We start from the raw sequence: 20,596 nt of genomic DNA, 5'->3' as shown, positions 1-20,596 counted from the left end.
AGATCGACATGTTGACATACTTTTTGTGTGAGTTTGTCCGTTCAAACGCAAGACTTGAAAGAGAATATTTGCGCGCTGCGCACAGAGACAGATCTTCTCAGAGGGTTCTCATTCGCGTCTTCTGGCGAATATACTGAGTGATGATGGTGAAAATGACTGGTCATACGGCAGCACTCGCATGCATTGAACACAGTTTAGAAAGATAGACCGTTTTGCCCATGTTTTCTTTTATTATCGCTGTTGTAGTGCACGTGTATCCATCGACAGAACCATACATAAAGCATTATTTTTCAAGTTACAACCAGTGCCGCCGCTCCCACCACGCGCTGGGGTCGAGCAGAACACACGCTACCCATAGCAACGCATTAGGACAACGACATTTCAGACTGACAGACGAGATAAACGGCTTTTCCGCCATTTGTTACTGTTTAGTACACGTTGTTATATTAATTATAATTCAAAATCTGTTTTATTCGCCACAATATAGTAATGATAAATGTTGAGGGGGCACTTTTGATTCATTTTCAAAAAGGACAGTGGCTCAAACTAAGCCCTCCCCTCTGCAGTGCACTTGCCCGGTGTGTGTAGCGTGTCCATGGTCCTCCTGACTCCTGTCACACGGCGAAATCTCCGACAGGGCTTTAACAGTCTAACGTTACAGTGAATGAGAGAATGAGCCGAAACGAACGCACGTGCAGGCCATAGTGTGACATCCGTTAACCTTAGTGTAAACATAGATGACGTCACGGGTTTTTCTATAAACGAAAGAACGTAGCCTTCGTTTGTATGGCCCAGGCAATTTATACATTTATAATACTTACTAAAATATAATTCATATTATTTTATTCCTGTTGTATTAGTTGTTTGAAAAGTAAAAAAAGAAATTGGTCGGTCTTAAAGCCAATTTACAACCGGCAAGTCGGTCGGACTAAAAGGAAAAAAAAATAAAAAATTGAGTCGGCCCTAAATTGACAGGGTCGGTCGGGTTACGGCAAACAAGAATATTTTTAAGGATGGCCTTACCTCAAAATCATAACCGGAAGAGCAGATCTGTGCAGGCGCCCGGCAAATGAGTCCCGTCCCGTCATAATAAAAGTCCCGGTATTCGCGGGGCGGGTATTTGTTTAACAATCGCTCCAGCAGCTTTGCTCAGGTCCATAACACTCGGTCCTGCTCTGCTTTAGACTACAGTAACGTTAATAACCGCATGCATGAACGTGATTTCTGCCCGAGTCCTATTTTTCACCGGCTGTGATGAGAAGACCACATCTCCCAAGATGCTGCGCTCACACGTTGCGTCATCAAACTACGCATTTGTTTTGCATAGGCGCCCTCCAGTGGACAAAAGCTGCATAGTGCACCTTTAATGACAATTGAATAGAAAATGAACAATTTACTAAATCAACAGAAGCAAATTTTCTGCATCCTAAAAATGAAAACATCAAAAAGACATTTAACCCTGACATATGAAACAATCTTTTTTTTGACACAATAGTTAATTGAAAAAACTGTAGACAAAATATATTTAAAAAAAAGCACAACAATTTTTTGTATATGTGTCTTTTTTAGTATCATATTAGATAAACGGTAAGAATATGTAGGGAAAAAAAACACATCAGAGACTCAAACTGAGCAAAAATATGCAGATGTTGATATTAATATTTGATGCTTTGATAAAAACTTCAACTAAAACAGCAGCTGTGTGATATACAGAGGCATTATGACTGTTGTAGATGGTCGATTTGATGTAATATTTGGACCAGAAGGCCTAGATTATGATTTGTGTAGTTCTCCCAGACGTCCTGAAGAGGGCGCTGCTGCTCCTGAGACTCAACACACTTGAGTCTCTTTTCGCTCGTGTTGTCCAAACTTTAATACATTATAGCAGGGGTTTTCTACCGAACTATCGAACTGTTTAATTTCTAAACGTTTCTCTCCTTGTTTGCCATATACATACCTTTCAGAATTGTTTATGTTTGCTTTGTATTTTTCTAGTGAGTTTTTCTCACTATAGTCGCCTTTATCTCACTCACTGAGTTTGTCAATCAATCAATCAATCAACTTTATTTATATCACGCTTTTACAATTCCGATTGTTTCAAAGCAGCTTCACAGTGCTAAACAGGACAATATTGCAACAAAATTGGATTCGGCTAGTTTGATTTGGCTACTTTATAGAATTAAATATGACCTAATTAATCAATTTAATCAATAATAATAATTATTATTTATTCAAAATAATAATAAATGATACTTTTCAAATATGCAGCTTAAAGAGGATGCCTTGCCCCATATATTTACATTGAGGGGAACTGAGGGACCCATATCTATAGTTGAAAGCCAGCCCAGCCGCTGGTAAAGCTGTACATTAGTTGGGATGTAATTTTCACAATAGGGGCTTTTTAACTACTAGTTTAAACTAACTCTACTTAATTTGCACCATTTGTTCTTACAGCAGAACCTAGTAACTTATAAACTCTTAGTAATGTATAGTCACTTAATGTGATGTGTGTTCTAAAGGGATACTTCATCCAAAAATAGATAATTATTAAAGCTACACTGTGTAACTTTTTTAGTTTATTCTTAGCTAAAATCACTTAGTTATTTCAAAAATATATGTGCTCATTAATGTATATTTACTTCTTTCAAGTAATAATGCATTCTCGTAATTTTATAATATACCATTGAAAATGCATAAGTGTTAGGGGTTCGGATGGCGGTCGCCATGTTGCTCCTCCATCTTGAAAGTACATTTGCCAAAGAGGGACATACCCGTAAATTCAAGCTTCGCCTTTCGCGTTTTTACACTCGATGGCACCGTGTCGAATGTGAAGAGGAGGATTGCTTGAGGCTGCTATATGATGATGGAGGATCACTCTTAAGCCCCTTTCTAAATGCACGTCGGACCCGCAATATTCCCGGAACATTGCCGGGTCGCCTTCTGTGTGAAAGCAACCACGTCCCGGAACTGATTACCGAATTCGACCCGGGTCGGGGACCTAGTAGCATTGCGGGATATGTATCAGAGTCGCCAAGGAAGCGGAAAAGAGAATTAAGACGGCAACGCAACGGGCAAATCAACAAGACAAAAGTAAATATTGGAGTGGCCTTTCCAAGATGGAAAGAGCTCATGAGGAGCAACGGTTTTAAAAAGAACGCCGACGTTTCCTGCTTTCTTCTCGACAGGTAATATTAATTCAGCCTTTTATTGTTGCTTGGCTAATTATATCATGGTGTGCTGTGCATAACACTAGAACGACGTCTAGGATAGTTTTCCTCGCGTCAATGATGAAAAAGTGTTGTTTACCTTATAACATAAATCCGTGTTCTATGACGGATAACATGAGATTAATATTTGAATTGTATTATAATTTGTTTGCCTTACGCTAGTGATGTCATATAATATAAAGAATAACGATAGCACTGATAAAGAAAATGTTCCTTTACTAAGAATAGCTTGCATTCGTCTGGGAACCTGATAGCTGATGTTAGCAATGAAATGGTAAAAAATAACGAAAACGTAAAACTATTATTCATTTTACATATATTAATTTGATCATAGATCATTTGCTAAATTAAATAACTGCAAATTATAATAGTTTTCAAAAGTAACCTCATCACTTGCAACACTCACCGAAGAGGTCGAACTGGAAGCCATGACTAAATCGGCCACCGTAGGAGTTGAAACGAAATCGAAATTAAGAGGAACAGAAACTATTATACACTGGATGGTCATATACTGTTTCACCACTAGATGGGGGAAAATATCACACAGTGTAGCTTTAATAATTAATTATTAAAAGATGCTTCTAAATTTGTAAGTAATGTCCACATTTTGTTTGTAGTATGTAGAGCTGTATTCTTAATGCGCTACATCGCTGCTTACATACATTTATTGTGGAAGTTGCTAATACTAGTAATTTTTCAGGTTTATACCTCCAACATAAAGTATAGCCGATTTAATTTTAAAAACAATGTTCTATTTAAAATGCCACACTTACTATTTATCCAACAGTTTAAATGTTTTTTCATACATAAAAATATATAGATGGATTTAAGGAGGTCCCTCATAAAAGTGCATCATTTTTGGGGACCCTTGGCATCATAAAGTTTGAAAATAGATGACTTTTTACTGCTATTTAAAAGTAATTCTTTACATTACAATATTACTGTCTCAGAATTGTAATGCGTTACATTACTTCTGTATTACTTTTGAGTTACTTTCACCAAAATTACTACAGAAGTAGAACTTAACAATCTAAAATGACAAAATTTAGGCTACTACCGAGCATTTAATATCCAGTAGAAGACGACATGATGAGGCAGGTAGAGGTAAAGTGATATCTGGCCATATCTGCAGGTCGGTTCATGGACACAACAGAACTGTTTGCCAAGACAAGATGCACATTTGTTCTTTTCTTATTGTTGTCATTATTTTATTCTCTTTGAATTCAAGAGGTTCACAACACAAAAACGTCAGGGAAAAGGTGCAAGAGACGTGTTTTTTTTGCTAGTGCTATTTCGCTATGCCGATACAACGGTTGCAATTGACTATAAGCCTACATTCTTCTCCTTATCTCTGACAAACTCTTTGTAATGCGCATACATCCATCTCGCGAATGTACAGTCTTTGTCTGCCATCTTCATCCATTAAAGGGTTAGTTCACCCCAAAAGTGAAATGTCTGTCATTAACTCCTCCCCCTAATGTCGCTCCACACCCGTGAGACCTCATCTTCATCTTCACACACAGTTTAAGATATTTTATATTTAGTCCGAGAGCGTATGCAAGTGTATGCACACTATACTGTCCATGTCCAGAAAGGGAATAAAAACATCATCACAGTAGTCCATATGAGACATCAGTGGGTTAATTAGAGTCTCTTGAAGCATCCAAAATACATTTGGGTCCAAAAATAACAAAAACTACGACTTTATTCAGCATTGGCTTCTCTTCCGCGTTTGTGTTCAATCCTCAAATAAAGATTCAAACGGTTATGAATCATGATTCGGATTCATTGATCGATTCACTGATTCATAACCGTTTAAATCTTTATTTGAGGATTGAACACAAACCCGGAAGTTTAAGTCAAGTCAAGTCGTTTTAGTAGTTTTTGTTATTTTTGGACCCAAATGTATTTTGGATTTTTGGGTGAACTAACCCTTTAAAGGGGGGGTGAAACACTCAGTTTCAGTCAGTGTCATGTCAATCTTGAGTACCTATAGAGTAGCATTGCATCCTGCATATCTCCGAAAAGTCTTTATTTTTTTAATAATTATATAAGAAAGATGCGCTGTTCCGAGTCTTTCCGAAAAAAGCCGAGCGGGTGGGGGCGTGTCGTGTGAGCGGAGCTAAATAATGACGTGTGCGCGCCGCTGCTATTGTGTTGAGTCGAGTGCGTCTTAAAGCTGTGTCATCCCTAACAGCGGGAAAAAAACTTTATTCAAAATAAAAATATGGCTTTTAATCAGATACAGCCATACATCTATGATCCGGAATCAGACCCAGAGGCTGCAGTTGAACAGGAGCAGCAGCAAAAACGACTAGAGCAGGACGTCTCTATGTGGTACAAGTTATACACTAACTATATAATATGCTTAGCGGCTTGTGTTATTTACATATTTATACTTGAATTATATCGTCGTATTTTTGTCTTTGAAGGTGTACATGTGGGAAGTGCAGTTGTGCACGTGTGTTTGTGTGTTTACGCGTGGTTTGTGTAGACAGTAAGCGGACTAAAAAAAACACAGACATTTGAAGCAGTCTTACTCACCGCCTGCGGTTCTAACGTTGGGACCTTTATCGTTGGGACTGCTCCATCATTAAGCATTAGGCGATCGGGAAAATCCGGCGTCGAGCTGGGCCTTGTTTATGAAACAGTCGGCACCGAAATGCAGTGAACAGATATAAACATTCGCGCAACTCAGTTGCTGATCCGGAAAAGCAAATTACATCCACTGTTGCCTTAACGCGGGGTTTTGGGGGAATCTGTGCAGGACTGTCTTGGTCTGGCAACCAAAAACGCACTTTTTTGGTGACATTGTTATGTGCAGATCACCTGTCCAGCAGCCTACGAGCCAGCGCTTTGATGGGCGTAGCCTGTTACTCACTCTCTCTCTCTCTCTCTCTCTCTCTCTCTCTCTCTCTCTCTCTCTCTCTCTCTCTCTCTCTCTCTCTCTCTCTCTCTCCCTCTCTCTCCCTCTCTCTCTCTCTCACGCTCTTCCGGTAGAATTGTCCGTAAGGCCCATACAAGGAAATTCCGCCCTCATTAACGTCAAAGGGGACGCATGATCTCAAAAAACTTGCCGAAACTTATGACTAACCGGAAGTAGTATTTTTGACAAAGAAATACTCCCATCAAACGTCCACCTTAACTTTTGAAACTTTGTCTATGTTTAGTATGGGATTCCAAGTCTTTAACAGTGTAAAAAGATCAGTATGCATGAAACAGCATTTCACCCCCCCTTTAAGCCAGCGTGAGCACAGAGGCTGAAATCATGGGACAAAAAGTGTGTTGTAACGCAAGTGTTATTGAAATGTACCGAGTAAAATATTACAGAAAAATTGATTAGTAATGCCTTACACTACTGCGTTACAGCAAAAAGTAAGAAGTTACTGTAATCTGCATTACTTTTGTAACTCCCAACACAGACAGCTGATATAATCGTTCATGTGATCATGTGATATTCTGGTGTGTCCTGCAGGAGGTTTTGGGCTACAAGATCGACCATCAGGTGTCCGTTTATATCGTGGCCGTGCTGGAGTATATTTCTGCCGATATACTGAAGCTGGCGGGAAATTACGTGCGAAACATCCGGCATTATGAGATCTCTCAGCAGGACATCACAGTGGCCATGTGTGCGGATAAGGTCTGACAGCACTCAACACCTGCCATATTCATATCATCATCATCATCAGCTCAATCTGCTCATGAAATAAAATATAAACATTAGCAGACGATAAGATCACGCACTAATGTTTTTAACTTGACCTAAATAAATTAAACCTGAATTGCACATAGCAAAATGACTCAAATGAACACGAAAACTACAAATATGAAAATAAAAAGCTTTTTCAAAATGTTAATAAAACTATAAATGGGAAAAAATTTTTTTATCAATTTGTATTTTTAAAAAAAAAGTGTATAAAAATTTAATAAAATATTTTAAATGCGTTTAAAGTAAATTCTCTGTTTTCTGTGCTTATTGTTAGGGCAGTTTCATGATTTATATATCAATATGACTCTAAAATAATGATTATTATTATTATTAGTAGTAGTAGTACTATTATTACTAAATAAAATTGCAAAATAAGACATTTTACTATTATAATATTTCACTGCAAAATAAACGTAATATTAAAGAAAAGGTAATATAGTATTAAATAATTTTATATTATAGCTGTAAAAATAATATACTAACATTTTATTTATATATATATAAATATAGTATACTATTAAATATAATATTATATTTATATAAATAAACGATTTAAATATATTTAACATTTATATTAATATCTACATTCTGATATTTTATTACTTAATTCATTTTATTTTACAATACAACTGTAAAATTATGCTAACATTTAATATACATATATACTATTAAATATAATAAATATTACATGCATATAAATAAGTATTAAATATATATAAAATATCTAATATTTATATTAATATCTACATTCTAACATTTTAATAATGATTAATAGATTTTTTTTTACGTTACAACTGTAAAATTACAATAATACATTTATATATATATATATATATATATATAGGTGTGTGTGAGTAATATCTAATATTTAATTTCTTAATTTTTTAATTAATTCAATTATTTTATTTTACATTAAAACATTTCATATTAATATATAATATTAAAAATATATAAATGAATATGTCATGTATACTGTATATATATATAATTTCTTCATTTTTAAACGTTAAACCATCAAGCTTTTATTTGGGCTGAAAACTGCAGAGATCCTTTAATCTTCTCTTTTATTAATAAGTGCTTCTCATCATAAGTATGGGAAGATGCTGTATTTCCAAACGCATAAAGCGACTCAAACGCAGCACATGTGTTTGATTAAATCGCATAACTCGCACTAAGCCATATCACAGTTTCGGTTATATTTTATTTTTGTATTGTTATGAATCATCAAACATCAGCATTGAAATGCCAGCTTCAGGCTCCGCCCACCACGTGCTGAAGCTCCGCCCCTGTTGCTATGGTTGCAGGTGCTGATGGACATGTTCCATCAGGTGGAGGAGGACATCAGCGTGTTCCCTCTGATGGATGAGGAGCCGTCGGCGGCCGAGGAGCAGATGGTGTATGATCTGGTGAAGGCCTTCATGGCGGAGCTCCGGCAGTATCTGAGAGACCTCAACCTCATCATCAGGGTGTTCCGCGAGCCCTTCGCCTCCAACGCCATGCTCTTCTCCCCTCATGTGAGTCACACTCTTCATCATCATCATCTACATTATCACACTCCTCCTCTTTATCCTCCTCCTCCTCTTCATCATCCTCCTCTTCCTGCAGGACGTGGAAAATATCTTCAGCCGTATCGTGGACATCCATGAGGTGACGGTGAAGCTGCTGGGGCTGATCGAAGACACGGTGGAGATGACCGACGAGACCAGCCCTCATCCGCTGGTCGGCAGCTGCTTTGAGGACCTTGCTGAGGTGTGTGTGTGTGTGTGTGTGTGTGTGTGTGGGCATGTTTTTGTGACATATGAGGACACAAATGTGTATAATGCCATGGGTATGACACAGGTATTACAGGAGAGGGTGAAATATGAGGACATTACCCATGGCCCCACTTTACAAAAGGCTTATAAATCACACAGGAGGAGTGTAACAAGTTCGATCAGGTAAGGAAGGAAGAGGACACGGGGGTCGGCAGGACTGTTGATGCTTTTTATTCTCAACTCAAACACAAACGTGCACACTTCTTCGTGTGTCTGTTTTCTCATATATCGCTCAGTCTCTGTATCACTTCCGGGTCACGCACTTCCGGCTTCCGGTAAACTCAGTGTCTCGCACCAACAGTCCGACTCTCTCTCTCTTCGGTCTCCGGTTCCGCTGGTGTTTTATCCCGTCTCCGCGCTCATTACTAGAACAAGAGACAGGTGTTATTAATCTGCGTCCAACCCACTCACTTACCGCTCGTCCCGTGGCCCTCTCTCCCGCTGCAGACCTCGCTGAACCACGCCCCCCTTGCCACATACCCCCACCGCCCGACTCAGGCCGGGGAGCCGTCCGGCCTGCAGCCCCCCCCCCCCCCATTTCTGGAGAGGAAATCGGCCACAGCCATCTGAGCACCCGGCCTGTGGACCACCTTGAACTTAAACGGCTGAAGAGCCAGATACCAACGGGTGATCCGCGCGTTGGTATCCTTCATGCGGTGGAGCCATTGGAGAGGAGCGTGGTCCGAACAATAGCGGAGGGTGAGAACGGCCCATCTGATGGCCAAACACTCCTTTTCTATGGTGCTGTACTTAGCTTCTCTCTTGGAGAGCTTACGGCTAATGTACAGCACCGGCCGCTCTCCCCCCTCCACCTCCTGGGCCAGGACTGCGCCCAGCCCCCTGTCCGACGCGTCAGTCTGCAACAAGAAAGGGAGAGAAAAGTCAGGGGAGTGTAACAGCGGCCCGCCACATAGGGCAGCCTTTACTTGGGTAAAAGCCTGTTGACACGGCTCCGTCCACTGGACCGTATCTGGTAGCCCCTTTCTAGTAAGATCAGTCAAAGGGCTGGTGAGGTCCGAATAATTTGGTATAAACCGTCTATAATATCCCGCCAGCCCCAAGAACTGTCTTACCTCCTTTTTGGTCTTGGGCCTCGGACAGGTTGCAATTGCGGCAGTCTTATCAATTTGGGGACGCACCTGCCCATGACCCAAGTGGAAGCCCAGATACCTTACTTCCACCCGCCCAATCGCACACTTCTTTGGATTGGCCGTGAGCCCCGCTCTCCTCAGCGACCTCAGGACCGCCCTCACATGCTGCATATGCCGCTGCCAGTCGTGACTATAAATCACTATGTCATCTAGGTACGCAGCAGCATATGCAGCATGGGGACGCAAAATCCTATCCATGAGTCGCTGGAAGGTTGCGGGCGCCCCGAACAAGCCGAAAGGAAGCGTGACAAATTGGTGTAATCCGAACGGCGTGGTGAAAGCTGTTTTTTCTTTGGACAATGGAGACAAGGGGATCTGCCAATAGCCCTTTGTTAAGTCCAGTGTCGAATAAAATCGAGCCGAGCCTAACCGATCAAGCAATTCGTCAACCCGTGGCATTGGATACGCGTCGAACTTCGACACAGCGTTCACCTTGCGGTAGTCCACACAGAACCTGACCGAGCCGTCCGTTTTGGGGACCAAAACTATCGGGCTCGCCCAGTCACTGTTGGACTCCTCGATTACTCCCATGTCGAGCATTGCGCCTAATTCGTCCTGAACTACTTTTTTCTTGTGTTCAGGCAAGCGATACGGCCGGCTGCGAACTACCACGCCCGGCTCGGTCTCGATATGGTGCTGAATCAAGTCGGTACGTCCCGGTAGGGGCGAGAACACGTCAGCGAACTCCGCTTGCAACTTCGATAAATCAGCGAGTTGTAACGGTGAGAGGTGGTCTCCCCCAGGGGCCAGCGCGACTGATTGCGCTTTAATGCTCGCCTCTGGCCCGAGATCATCCTCTCCCCCGATCACCGTTGCCAACAACACCGATTCCACCTCATTCCATTTTTTCAGCAGATTGAGGTGGTATATTTGACGTGCCCCGTTCCTATCGGATCGTATCACTTCATAATCGAGCTCTCCTATCTGTCGTGCGACCTCAAACGGCCCCTGCCACTTCGACATTAATTTTGAGCTCGAGGTTGGGAGTAGAACGAGCACTTTCTCTCCCGGTGTGAATTTGCGCAGTTTAGTACCCCTGTTATATGACCGGCTCTGGCGGTCCTGGGCTTGCAACAAATTCTCCCTAGATAGCCGCCCCAATGTGTGGAGTTTTGTTCGCAAGTCCATGACGTACTGAATTTCGTTTTTGGCCAACGAAGGCCCCTCCTCCCAAGTTTCTCGTAGGACGTCCAGCACCCCCCGTGGCTGACGCCCGTAGAGAAGCTCGAAGGGGGAAAACCCCGTGGAGGCTTGCGGGACCTCGCGCACAGCAAATAAGAGGGGTTCTAACCACCGATCCCAATTTTTGGCGTCTTCTTGAACGAATTTACGGATCATGGATTTAAGAGTGCGATTAAATCGTTCGACCAAACCGTCTGTTTGTGGGTGATAGACGCTGGTTCGAATGGATTTAATGCCCAATAATCCGTACAATTCGCTTAACGTGCGCGACATAAACGCCGTGCCTTGATCAGTGAGGATTTCTTTCGGAATCCCCACCCGGGAGATTAAACGAAACAGTGCGTCCGCAACACTCTTCGCCGAGATGTTGCGGAGAGCCACTGCTTCCGGGTATCGTGTTGCGTAGTCCACGATAACTAGCGCAAAACGATGCCCGCGTGCGGATCGTTCTAATGGCCCGATGAGGTCCATCGCAATTCTCTCGAAGGGGACCTGCATTAATGGAAGAGGGCGCAATGGCGCTTTTGGGGCGGCCAGTGGGTTCACCAACTGACATTCAGGACAAGACGCGCACCACCTGCGCACATTGTCATAAATGCCTGGCCAAAAGAATCGGGTCATTAAACGATTCAGCGTGGCCGCCTGTCCCAGGTGGCCCGCCATCGGGTTAGAATGAGCCGCCTGGAAAAGCATTTCCCGGCGGCTCTTTGGTACTAACAATTGGGTTGTATCCATTTTTGTCTGAGCGTCTTGGGTCACTCGATACAACCTATCTTTAATTATGGCAAAATAAGGATACGTGACGGGCAATGCGGGTTGGAGGGGCTGACCGTCGATAGTGCGGACCTGTTGAAACGCATGTTTTAGCGTCTCGTCTTGAGACTGCTCCAGAGGGAAGTCATCGCGGTCCGAGAGAATCAGTCTCTCAACCCCGCTCGGTTCCTCTGAAGCCGTTCCCAAGGGCCCCGTATCAGCCTCGCCAACCTGCACTCGCACCGCCCCGTTCCTAGCCTTGTTTCCCCAAGCGGCATCCGCGCACAACGACCCCAATAACGCCGAAAAGGCGGGCCAATTCGTCCCCAGAATTAGCGGATGCCGGAGGTGGGGACTAACCGCCACCTCAACACTATGCTTTTTCCCCCTAAACTGTATCGTGACTGGGACAACCGGATATTCCACCACATCCCCGTGCACACACCGCACCTTAACCACACGGCTTGTATCCAACGCCCCAGGCTGAATCAGGCTTTGATGGATCGAGGTTTGGTTACATCCTGAATCCACCAAGGCCTGATATGTACCCCCCTTGATACTTACAGGAATTTGGTACTCTCCTGCTTGATCGGGGGTGGTCCGCTGGACGTCCGGGATCCGGATCATTGTTCCGATGTCCATCATCGGACATCGGTCCACAAAATGATCCGGATCACCGCACCGCCAGCAGGCCAGCCCAGGCCTACCCGCCGCCCCGGCGGCGGGGAGTGGGTTGGAGGCTGAGCGCGGATAGGGGGCGGAACCGGATCCATAGTCACTACCCGTCCCCAGCGGCCCCGCCCCCCTGGGCGGGACCCGCGAACTCCCAGACGGTCCAAGGCCCATCCCACCCCGGCCTCTGGGGGGAACGCGAGGAGGGCCTGGAGGGCGGGACCTGGGGAGAGGGACAGGTCGAGAGAGAGAGAGAGAAGGGGGAGAGAGAGAGGGAGAAGTTAGTGGGGGTGCGCCGACCCCCGGGCACGCCACCAGGTGGTCCTCCGCCAAATTGATGGCCGTCTCCAGCGACGTGGGCCGGTGGCACTGGACCCACTCGGCGGTCTTCCTGGGGAGCCGAGTGATCAACTGCTCCAGCACCACCAGATCGACGACATGGTCCACGTCGCTGCCGCCGGCCAGCAGCCATCTGCGGCACTCGTCCCGGAGCTGTTGGGCCAATGCGAAGGGTCGACCGGACTCGCCCCACTCCAGGGAGCGGAAACGCTGGCGGTGTTGTTCTGGGGTCCGGCCGACCCGCTGAAGTATGGCCCGCTTCAGGTCGTCGTAGTCCAGGAGGTTCGCAACCGGTAGATGTTGCGCGGCCGCCTGGGCTTCGCCTGATAGAAGTGGGATGAGGCGCACCGGCCACTGTGCCCGGGGCCACCCGCAGGCCTCCGCGGCTTTTTGGAAGAGATCCACGAAGGCCTCGGGGTCGTCTTCCGGCCCCATCTTCTGTAGGGGCACGTGCACCGGTGCGCTGGCCCGCCCAGCGGCCTCGGCGCGAACCTCCCGGTCCATCCAGCTCCGGAACTGCTCGCGGTCCTCTTGCTGGCCTTGGACTATGGCCGCGAAGCGGTGCTCCTGTTCAGTCCGAAGGTCCAGCAACGCCTTATGATGTTCCTGGTGGAGGACCGCGAGGGAGGCGATGATCTCCGCAAATGGCGAGGCGGAGGGCGTTGTCATGGCGGCGGCTCTGTCCTGCTTCCTTCCCGGGTTTCGGCACCAGTGTAACAAGTTCGATCAGGTAAGGAAGGAAGAGGACACGGGGGTCGGCAGGACTGTTGATGCTTTTTATTCTCAACTCAAACACAAACGTGCACACTTCTTCGTGTGTCTGTTTTCTCATATATCGCTCAGTCTCTGTATCACTTCCGGGTCACGCACTTCCGGCTTCCGGTAAACTCAGTGTCTCGCACCAACAGTCCGACTCTCTCTCTCTTCGGTCTCCGGTTCCGCTGGTGTTTTATCCCGTCTCCGCGCTCATTACTAGAACAAGAGACAGGTGTTATTAATCTGCGTCCAACCCACTCACTTACCGCTCGTCCCGTGGCCCTCTCTCCCGCTGCAGACCTCGCTGAACCACGCCCCCCTTGCCACAAGGAGTTTTTATGAGAAAGTAAAAATGCAGAATGTTTCCTGTGATGGGTAGGTTTAGGGGCAGTATGTGTGCGTGTGTGTGTGTGTGTGTGTGTGTGTGTGTGTGTGGGTTTAGGGGCAGTGTAGGGGGATAGAAAATACGGTTTGTACAGTATAAAAACCATTACGGCTATGGAATGTCCCCATATATCACAAAAACAAACGTGTGTGTGTGTGTGTGTGTTTTTTTATTATTTATATAATATATATGATTTTGAACTATTTTTGGCAAGTCAGTGAAAATCAACAAACTGCAAAAATGTACAATTTATATTAAAAAAAGATTTTATAAATTATAATTCATGTAAATAAATGTGTTTTTATTTTTTTATTAAAATAATATTAATTGAATTAATTTTGTATTTAGAATAATAATATTTATAAATAACTAAATTAATTTATAAATGGAGTTAATAATTTAATCAATTACTTTTTATTTTAATAATACTGAAATCTAAAATAGATGATTAATATTATAATTTGTAATAAATTATTTTAATTTATGGGTAGTAATTGAATTGATTCATTTTAATCATGTTATAATTCATAATACCTTTTTTATTTAACTAATAATAATAATAATAATAGTAATATTTTCATTTGTTCATTTAATATGATTATTTTTATGATAATTAAATAAATCTTATATATTATAATAAATTATTTTAATTGTAATTTTAATCAACAATAAAACTAATAATTACAGTACTAATTTAATTACTTTTATTTCATAATGTTACAATTCATAATAAATAATAGTTTATTTAATTTATTATTTTAATTGTAATTTTAATCAACAATAATACTAGTAGTAATTTATTTTATTTTACAATGTTATAATTTATGTAAATAATATTTTTGTAATTTATTTTATTTAAAATATCATTATTTTTAATATATATATATATATATACACACTCACCTAAAGGATTATTAGGAGCACACACTAATACTGTGTTTGACTCCTTTCACCTTCAGAACTGCCTTAATTCTACGTGGCATTGATTCTTTAGAAATGTTGGCCCATATTGATAGGAGAGCATCTTGCAGTTGATGGAGATTTGTGGGATGCACATCAAGGGGACGAAGCTCCCGTTCCAGCACATCACAAAGATGCTCTATTGGGTTGAGATCTGGTGACTGTGGCGGCCATTTTAGTACAGTCAACTCATTGTCATGTTTAATTTGAAATGATTGGAGCTTTGTGACATGGTGCATTATCCTGCTGGATGTAGCCATCAGAGGATGGGGACATGGTGGTCATAAAGGGACGGACATGGTCAGAAACAATGCTCAGGTCGGCCGTGGCATTTAAAGGGATACTTCGCTGCCTTTTCATATTAAACTATGTTATTCCCTTAACTTAAACGAGTTGATACATACCTCTCTCGTCTCTCTGACGCGCGGTGATGATCTGATAGCATTTAGCTTAGCCCACTAAGCCCAGTCTGGCACCAACAACCATGCCACGCTCAAAACGGCTTAAATCACCTTTCTTTCCCATTCTGACAATCAGTTTGGAGTTCAGGAGATTGTCTTGACCAGGACCACACCCCTAAATGCACTGAAGAACTGCCATGTGATTGGCTGATTAGATTATTGCATTAATGAGAAATTGAACAGGTGATCCTAATAATCCTTTGTGTATGTGTATGTGTATGTGTATATATATTTTATATATAATATATAGCTCATGTTGTGGTTCGATCCAGTTCTCCCAGAACACACACACACACACACACACACACACACACAAACACACACTCTCTGACTCACACACACACACACACTCTCACTCTCTCTCACACACTCACACACACACACACACACACACTTTCTCACTCTCACACACATGCAGTTTTAATCATGCCAGACATGGGAGTCCGCTCCAACTCTACGCTTCACACCGCCGACCCTGTGGCCTTTCAAACACACACACACACACACTCTCACTCACTCACACACACGCTTGTTTTTCCTCGCGCCGCAACAATACAGGTCACAGCGGGCGGGGCGTTTATTAACTCTGGGTGTGGGCCATTTTCAGGAGCTGGCCTTTGACCCCTACGAGACGTACGCACAGGACATCCTGCGCACCGGCTTCCACGACCACTTCCTGAGTCAGCTGTCCAAACCCGGAGCCGCCATTTACCTCCAGGTCAGAGACGCGCCAGGAAAACACTTCAGCTGCCAATACGAATACGAATACGAATATGATTATGATTGTCATTCTGTGTTTTCAGTCCATCTGTGAAGGCTTCAAAGAAGCGGTGCAGTACGTTCTCCCGCGGCTCCTCCTGACTCCCGTCTACCACTGTCTTCATTATTTTGAGATTTTAAAGGCGAGTGTCATTTCCCACAATGCACCTGTTACCAATTTCCTAATTTCCGCCAGCTCCGAGCGTAAAGCGGTTCTGTTTGTGTGTAGGGCTGTGCAATATTAGGGATGTCCCGATCAGGTTTTTTTGTAAAAATCCATTTGCCCAAATATCTAAATGTAAAAAATAAACTGAGAGAAATATTTCAAACAGAGAGAAATGGAAATAATTAATTAAATGCAAAACCGAAAAAAACGCAATTCACAAGCGCATATTGAACTGTGAATGCCGTACCAAACGGTTCAATATTATATTGAGTATTGTGACATCCCTAATATATATATATATATCCATCCAAGTCCTGATCGGGAGGTAACGTCCCATCACGTGATCGGATCGGGACATCCCTATGCAATATATCAAAATTATCGAAAGATCGCAAATGTACATATTGCAATACGCAATATCTGAATGATTTTATTAGGATGCTTCAACATTGTGAAAAGTGTCCGCTTTAGGTCGACTAGTGTTGCCACGATACCAAAATTATAACTTCGATACGATACCACACTAAAAATACCTCGATACCGATACTAAATCAATACCACTGTCAAAAAAAAACACCCAGTACAAGTGATTGAAAAATATGACAACTGAACTTATTATTTATTGTTTTATTTATTTTTACTAAAAATGAACTTGGCCAGCATGTTCCTGCCCTGGTTTTTGACCATTCCTTCTCTTATTGCTATAATAATAATAAATAATAATAATAATAGATTTTGTTTATAACACACTTTTCTTTCCGAAAAGTAATAACTAGAGGTGTCCATGGTTAACCGATTGACCGATTAACCGTTAAAAATTGCGTAACCGAGTGAAACATTTTGCTCGGTTAAGTGGCGTCAATGACGTGCTTTGAATTTAGTTGTAATATATTTTTGCACCACTAGAGACCGCCAGAGCGCTCCCAGACATTTGTAATATCCACAAGAAGAAGTCATGACCAGCTTTCTAAGCGGGCAAAGAAAGTGTGGGAGCACTTTAAAAATGAGAGTGACGGGGCGAAATGCAAGTATTGCAATGCAGTGCTTACCGCATTCTTCAGGCTATAAGTCGCTCCGGAGTATGAGTCGCATCAGTCAGAAAATGCGTCATGAAGAGGAAAATAACATGCGTCGCACTGGACTAAAAGTCGCATTAGAGCAGAAGCTCAGCGGGAGCCGCGCGCGCTGTGCATAACGGAGCAGAAGAAAGAAAGTTTGAAGTGAGAAACTTGTGAGGGACTAGAGAAAAGCAGACGTTACTTTAACTGTAATGAAGAAAACAAAAAAGCTAATCGCGGACTGAAAGCAAGATGGCCAGAGCTGAAGGGACGAGTCCACAGATGCTTGAACTCTCTGCCGGGAGAGGCTCCGCCGCGCGAGTCAAACGCGGTGTCTGTGTGAATCGTTCTCCGCTGCATATTTTACTGTATGCCCTAATCATGCAGGCGTCCTCGCGGCCACTTGCGTTGCTCGTGAACTGGAGCGCATCTCATCCTAATTTAACGAAACTCAGCGTACGCCTCACAGACATGAAATAGATCTTAAGAAAGCTCGAAATGTCTTTTAACAATTTAAAACGAAAAGAAATAGGCTACTCTCTGATTAGGTAATCCATGATGTGCATTTCTCTCTATAGGCGCGTTCACTACGGAGATGGCGGTCGTCAAATTAATAAGCTAAAAATAACCCTGACGCACACTATGGTTAACCGAGTATTAACCGCTAAGGGCCTCGGTTAACGGTTAATGAAAAACGTGAAAACGTGCAGCCCTAGTAATAACGACATTTATAATAACTACATCCTTACAGAGATCACATTATCAATCATGTTGTCATTCACTAACCTTCTGAACAGGTCAGGATGACCAAAATCGTATTTCATGATACGAGTAATTTATATCTCTGCTTCGCCTGTGCTTCCCCATAATATAGTCTCAAATCAATATCTGCCTAAATCGCCTAGTCTAAATCTGCATCGCTATTTGTACTCGTTGTGAATACGCAGACCACAAGAAGTAATTGGTTTTTTTTTGTAGTGCTGGACAACGATTAAAATGTTTAATCGCGATAAATCGCATGATTTTCTGTGTTTAATCGCGATTAATCGTAGTATGCGCAAAAATCAATAATGATTACAAAAGTGCTGCTAAATGAACAAAAGTCCAATATCATAAGGTTTGCAAACAAATAAGGTGCTTTTTACAGCAGTTAAAAGTTACAATATTTCTTGTAAATATCAACTTAAACATTAATTTAATCAAATTAAATTAAATTGGTGTTATACGTATATTGATTGTGTAGTAATATTCTCATCAGTGTTCTGTCAGCTTTAACATCGGCCGACTTAAATCTGCATATTTGTGATATTCACCCCAGGGCGTTATTTAATTTTATAAAGGCCATTTTTTAAAATCTTGTATCTAAATGGATGCATCAGCTCAGGTTAAATTCTTACATTTGATTAATTAATTCAGTTATAATAGTAAAGACACTATAGGCTGTTACCAATCAAATTAAATAATTTAAACTGCTAAAAATACAGCTGCAATAAATGTTATAAGATTGATGTTCTCAATAAACCATGCAATCATACTTTTAAACATAACCTCCAATAGGGGGCAACAAGTGATCGTCTTCATGAGCGAGTCATTGAGTCGTTTATTCAAATGATTCATTCAAAACACTGAATCATTCAGTAACAAAACACCGCGCTGAGTGTTGCTTTCCTCTGGAGCTATTTTCGTCGGTGAAATGGAACAGAAAAGGTTGTTTGGATCTAAAATGTAAGTAACTTAATATTAATTAGGCTACTGTTTATTGAACTAGGCTACTCATGCTACACAATTCACGATTGCAAAGTCGACTTGTGTTATTAACAATATCATAAATCATAAATATTAACAACTCAACAACTCAAGCTCAGTTTTACCCCAGTATGTTTCTTCTGTGAGTTTATATCGCTGCTCAATGGTTTTGATTTCTCCACGAATGTCTCTCAGAGAGACCGGCAGCGCGCGCCTCAACGCGACTAGTGTACCAGAGGCAGAGATACACTCATCAATCGCTGTTTACATCGAATATAATAAAAACGACAAAAAAATCTGAATCATTCTCGCGTTTCTGGTTATTTTTATATTTTATTTGTCCCAGATAAAGAATGTCAGCCCTTGGCTTCGGCTACAGACAGCGTGGTTTCTCCTGTGGCCAATGGTTTGTCTGTGTGTGTATTCAGAGGCAGAGCAACGGCCTTTCAATATAATAATAAATAACTACGTTAATGCGCAATAAAATAATTGTCTGCGTTAATTAATTTAATGCGTTAACGCGATAATAACACGTTAACTTGCCCAGCCCTAGTTTTTTTGTTTTTTTTGGATCACTTTTACTCGGGACATGCTAGCTGGCAACATAGGATTCCATTCATTATGCTAAGCTAAGCTAGCGGCGACCCTGCCTAACTAAAACAATGCACTGAGACAAAAACGCACTTGCCCACATATCTAAAGTTAGGAAAGAAGTTGAATAAGCCCTATTACTAAAAACACTAGAGTGTTCCTTTAACAAGGTTTGAAATATCTTGTCTTCAATGAGCCCACTTCCTCTCTTCCTCCACTACTTATTCTTTTTTCCTTCCCTTTTCAGGTTTTTGCTACTCTGAGTAGTGTATAAATCTTGGTATTTAGGGCACTTTTTGCATGTCTTCGCCTCTTCATGACAGATCGCAGTTGTAAGTGGCTTTGGTTAAAAGCGTCTGCTAAGTGCGTAAATGTAAATATGGCATGTTTCTTCTTCAGTATCGCACAGCCCTGCTCGTGTGTTTATTCTGTCTATGGCTGAGCACATGGCTGGCCTATATTCGCCTCAGTCCGGAGTCACAAGGATCTGAACATGTGACCTCGGAGAGCTTTAGCGCCGCTTCCACAGCTCCAGCATTCCCAGCAGCCCTAAGCTGCTTTCCTGGATTCTTTCAGAGGGATTTATGGAGCAGAAATGAGCCAATCTGTGGCTGTAACGCGACGCACAGACGTCTCTTTCATTGTGAAGCAGCTGAGATGAGAAATGTCTGTTTGCACACATGACCTGAGGAGATGAACACCGAGCCGCATCGCTCACGTACACACACTTCAATAATTCATCAACGTCATACGCATGCTCATTTTAACACAATGCTTCTCTTACTCAGTATTTTTGTCTTGTTTCTAGTCCAAACATCGAAACATTCTTAAAGCAAGAAGTATTTACTAGACAAGCAAAAGTAATTG

At 42.3% G+C, this 20,596-nt stretch overlaps 1 protein-coding gene across 2 annotated transcripts in view; it reads left to right on the top strand.

The window, feature by feature from the left end:
• The window catches only part of sos1 (son of sevenless homolog 1 (Drosophila)), an 84,158-nt gene that overhangs the window by 15,538 nt on the left and 48,024 nt on the right, over window positions 1-20,596 (top strand). For both annotated transcript variants that reach the window (XM_067431920.1, XM_067431919.1), the window contains exons 4-8: window positions 6,703-6,867; window positions 8,241-8,450; window positions 8,542-8,685; window positions 16,017-16,127; window positions 16,213-16,311. In XM_067431920.1, the coding sequence (XP_067288021.1) occupies window positions 6,703-6,867; window positions 8,241-8,450; window positions 8,542-8,685; window positions 16,017-16,127; window positions 16,213-16,311 (729 nt within the window). The remainder of the gene's footprint in view (window positions 1-6,702; window positions 6,868-8,240; window positions 8,451-8,541; window positions 8,686-16,016; window positions 16,128-16,212; window positions 16,312-20,596) is intronic.

This window comes from Pseudorasbora parva, chromosome 22 (genome assembly GCF_024679245.1).
Source record: "Pseudorasbora parva isolate DD20220531a chromosome 22, ASM2467924v1, whole genome shotgun sequence".
NCBI classification, from domain to species: domain Eukaryota; kingdom Metazoa; phylum Chordata; class Actinopteri; order Cypriniformes; family Gobionidae; genus Pseudorasbora; species Pseudorasbora parva.
This window is presented reverse-complemented; position numbering and strand designations above follow the sequence as displayed.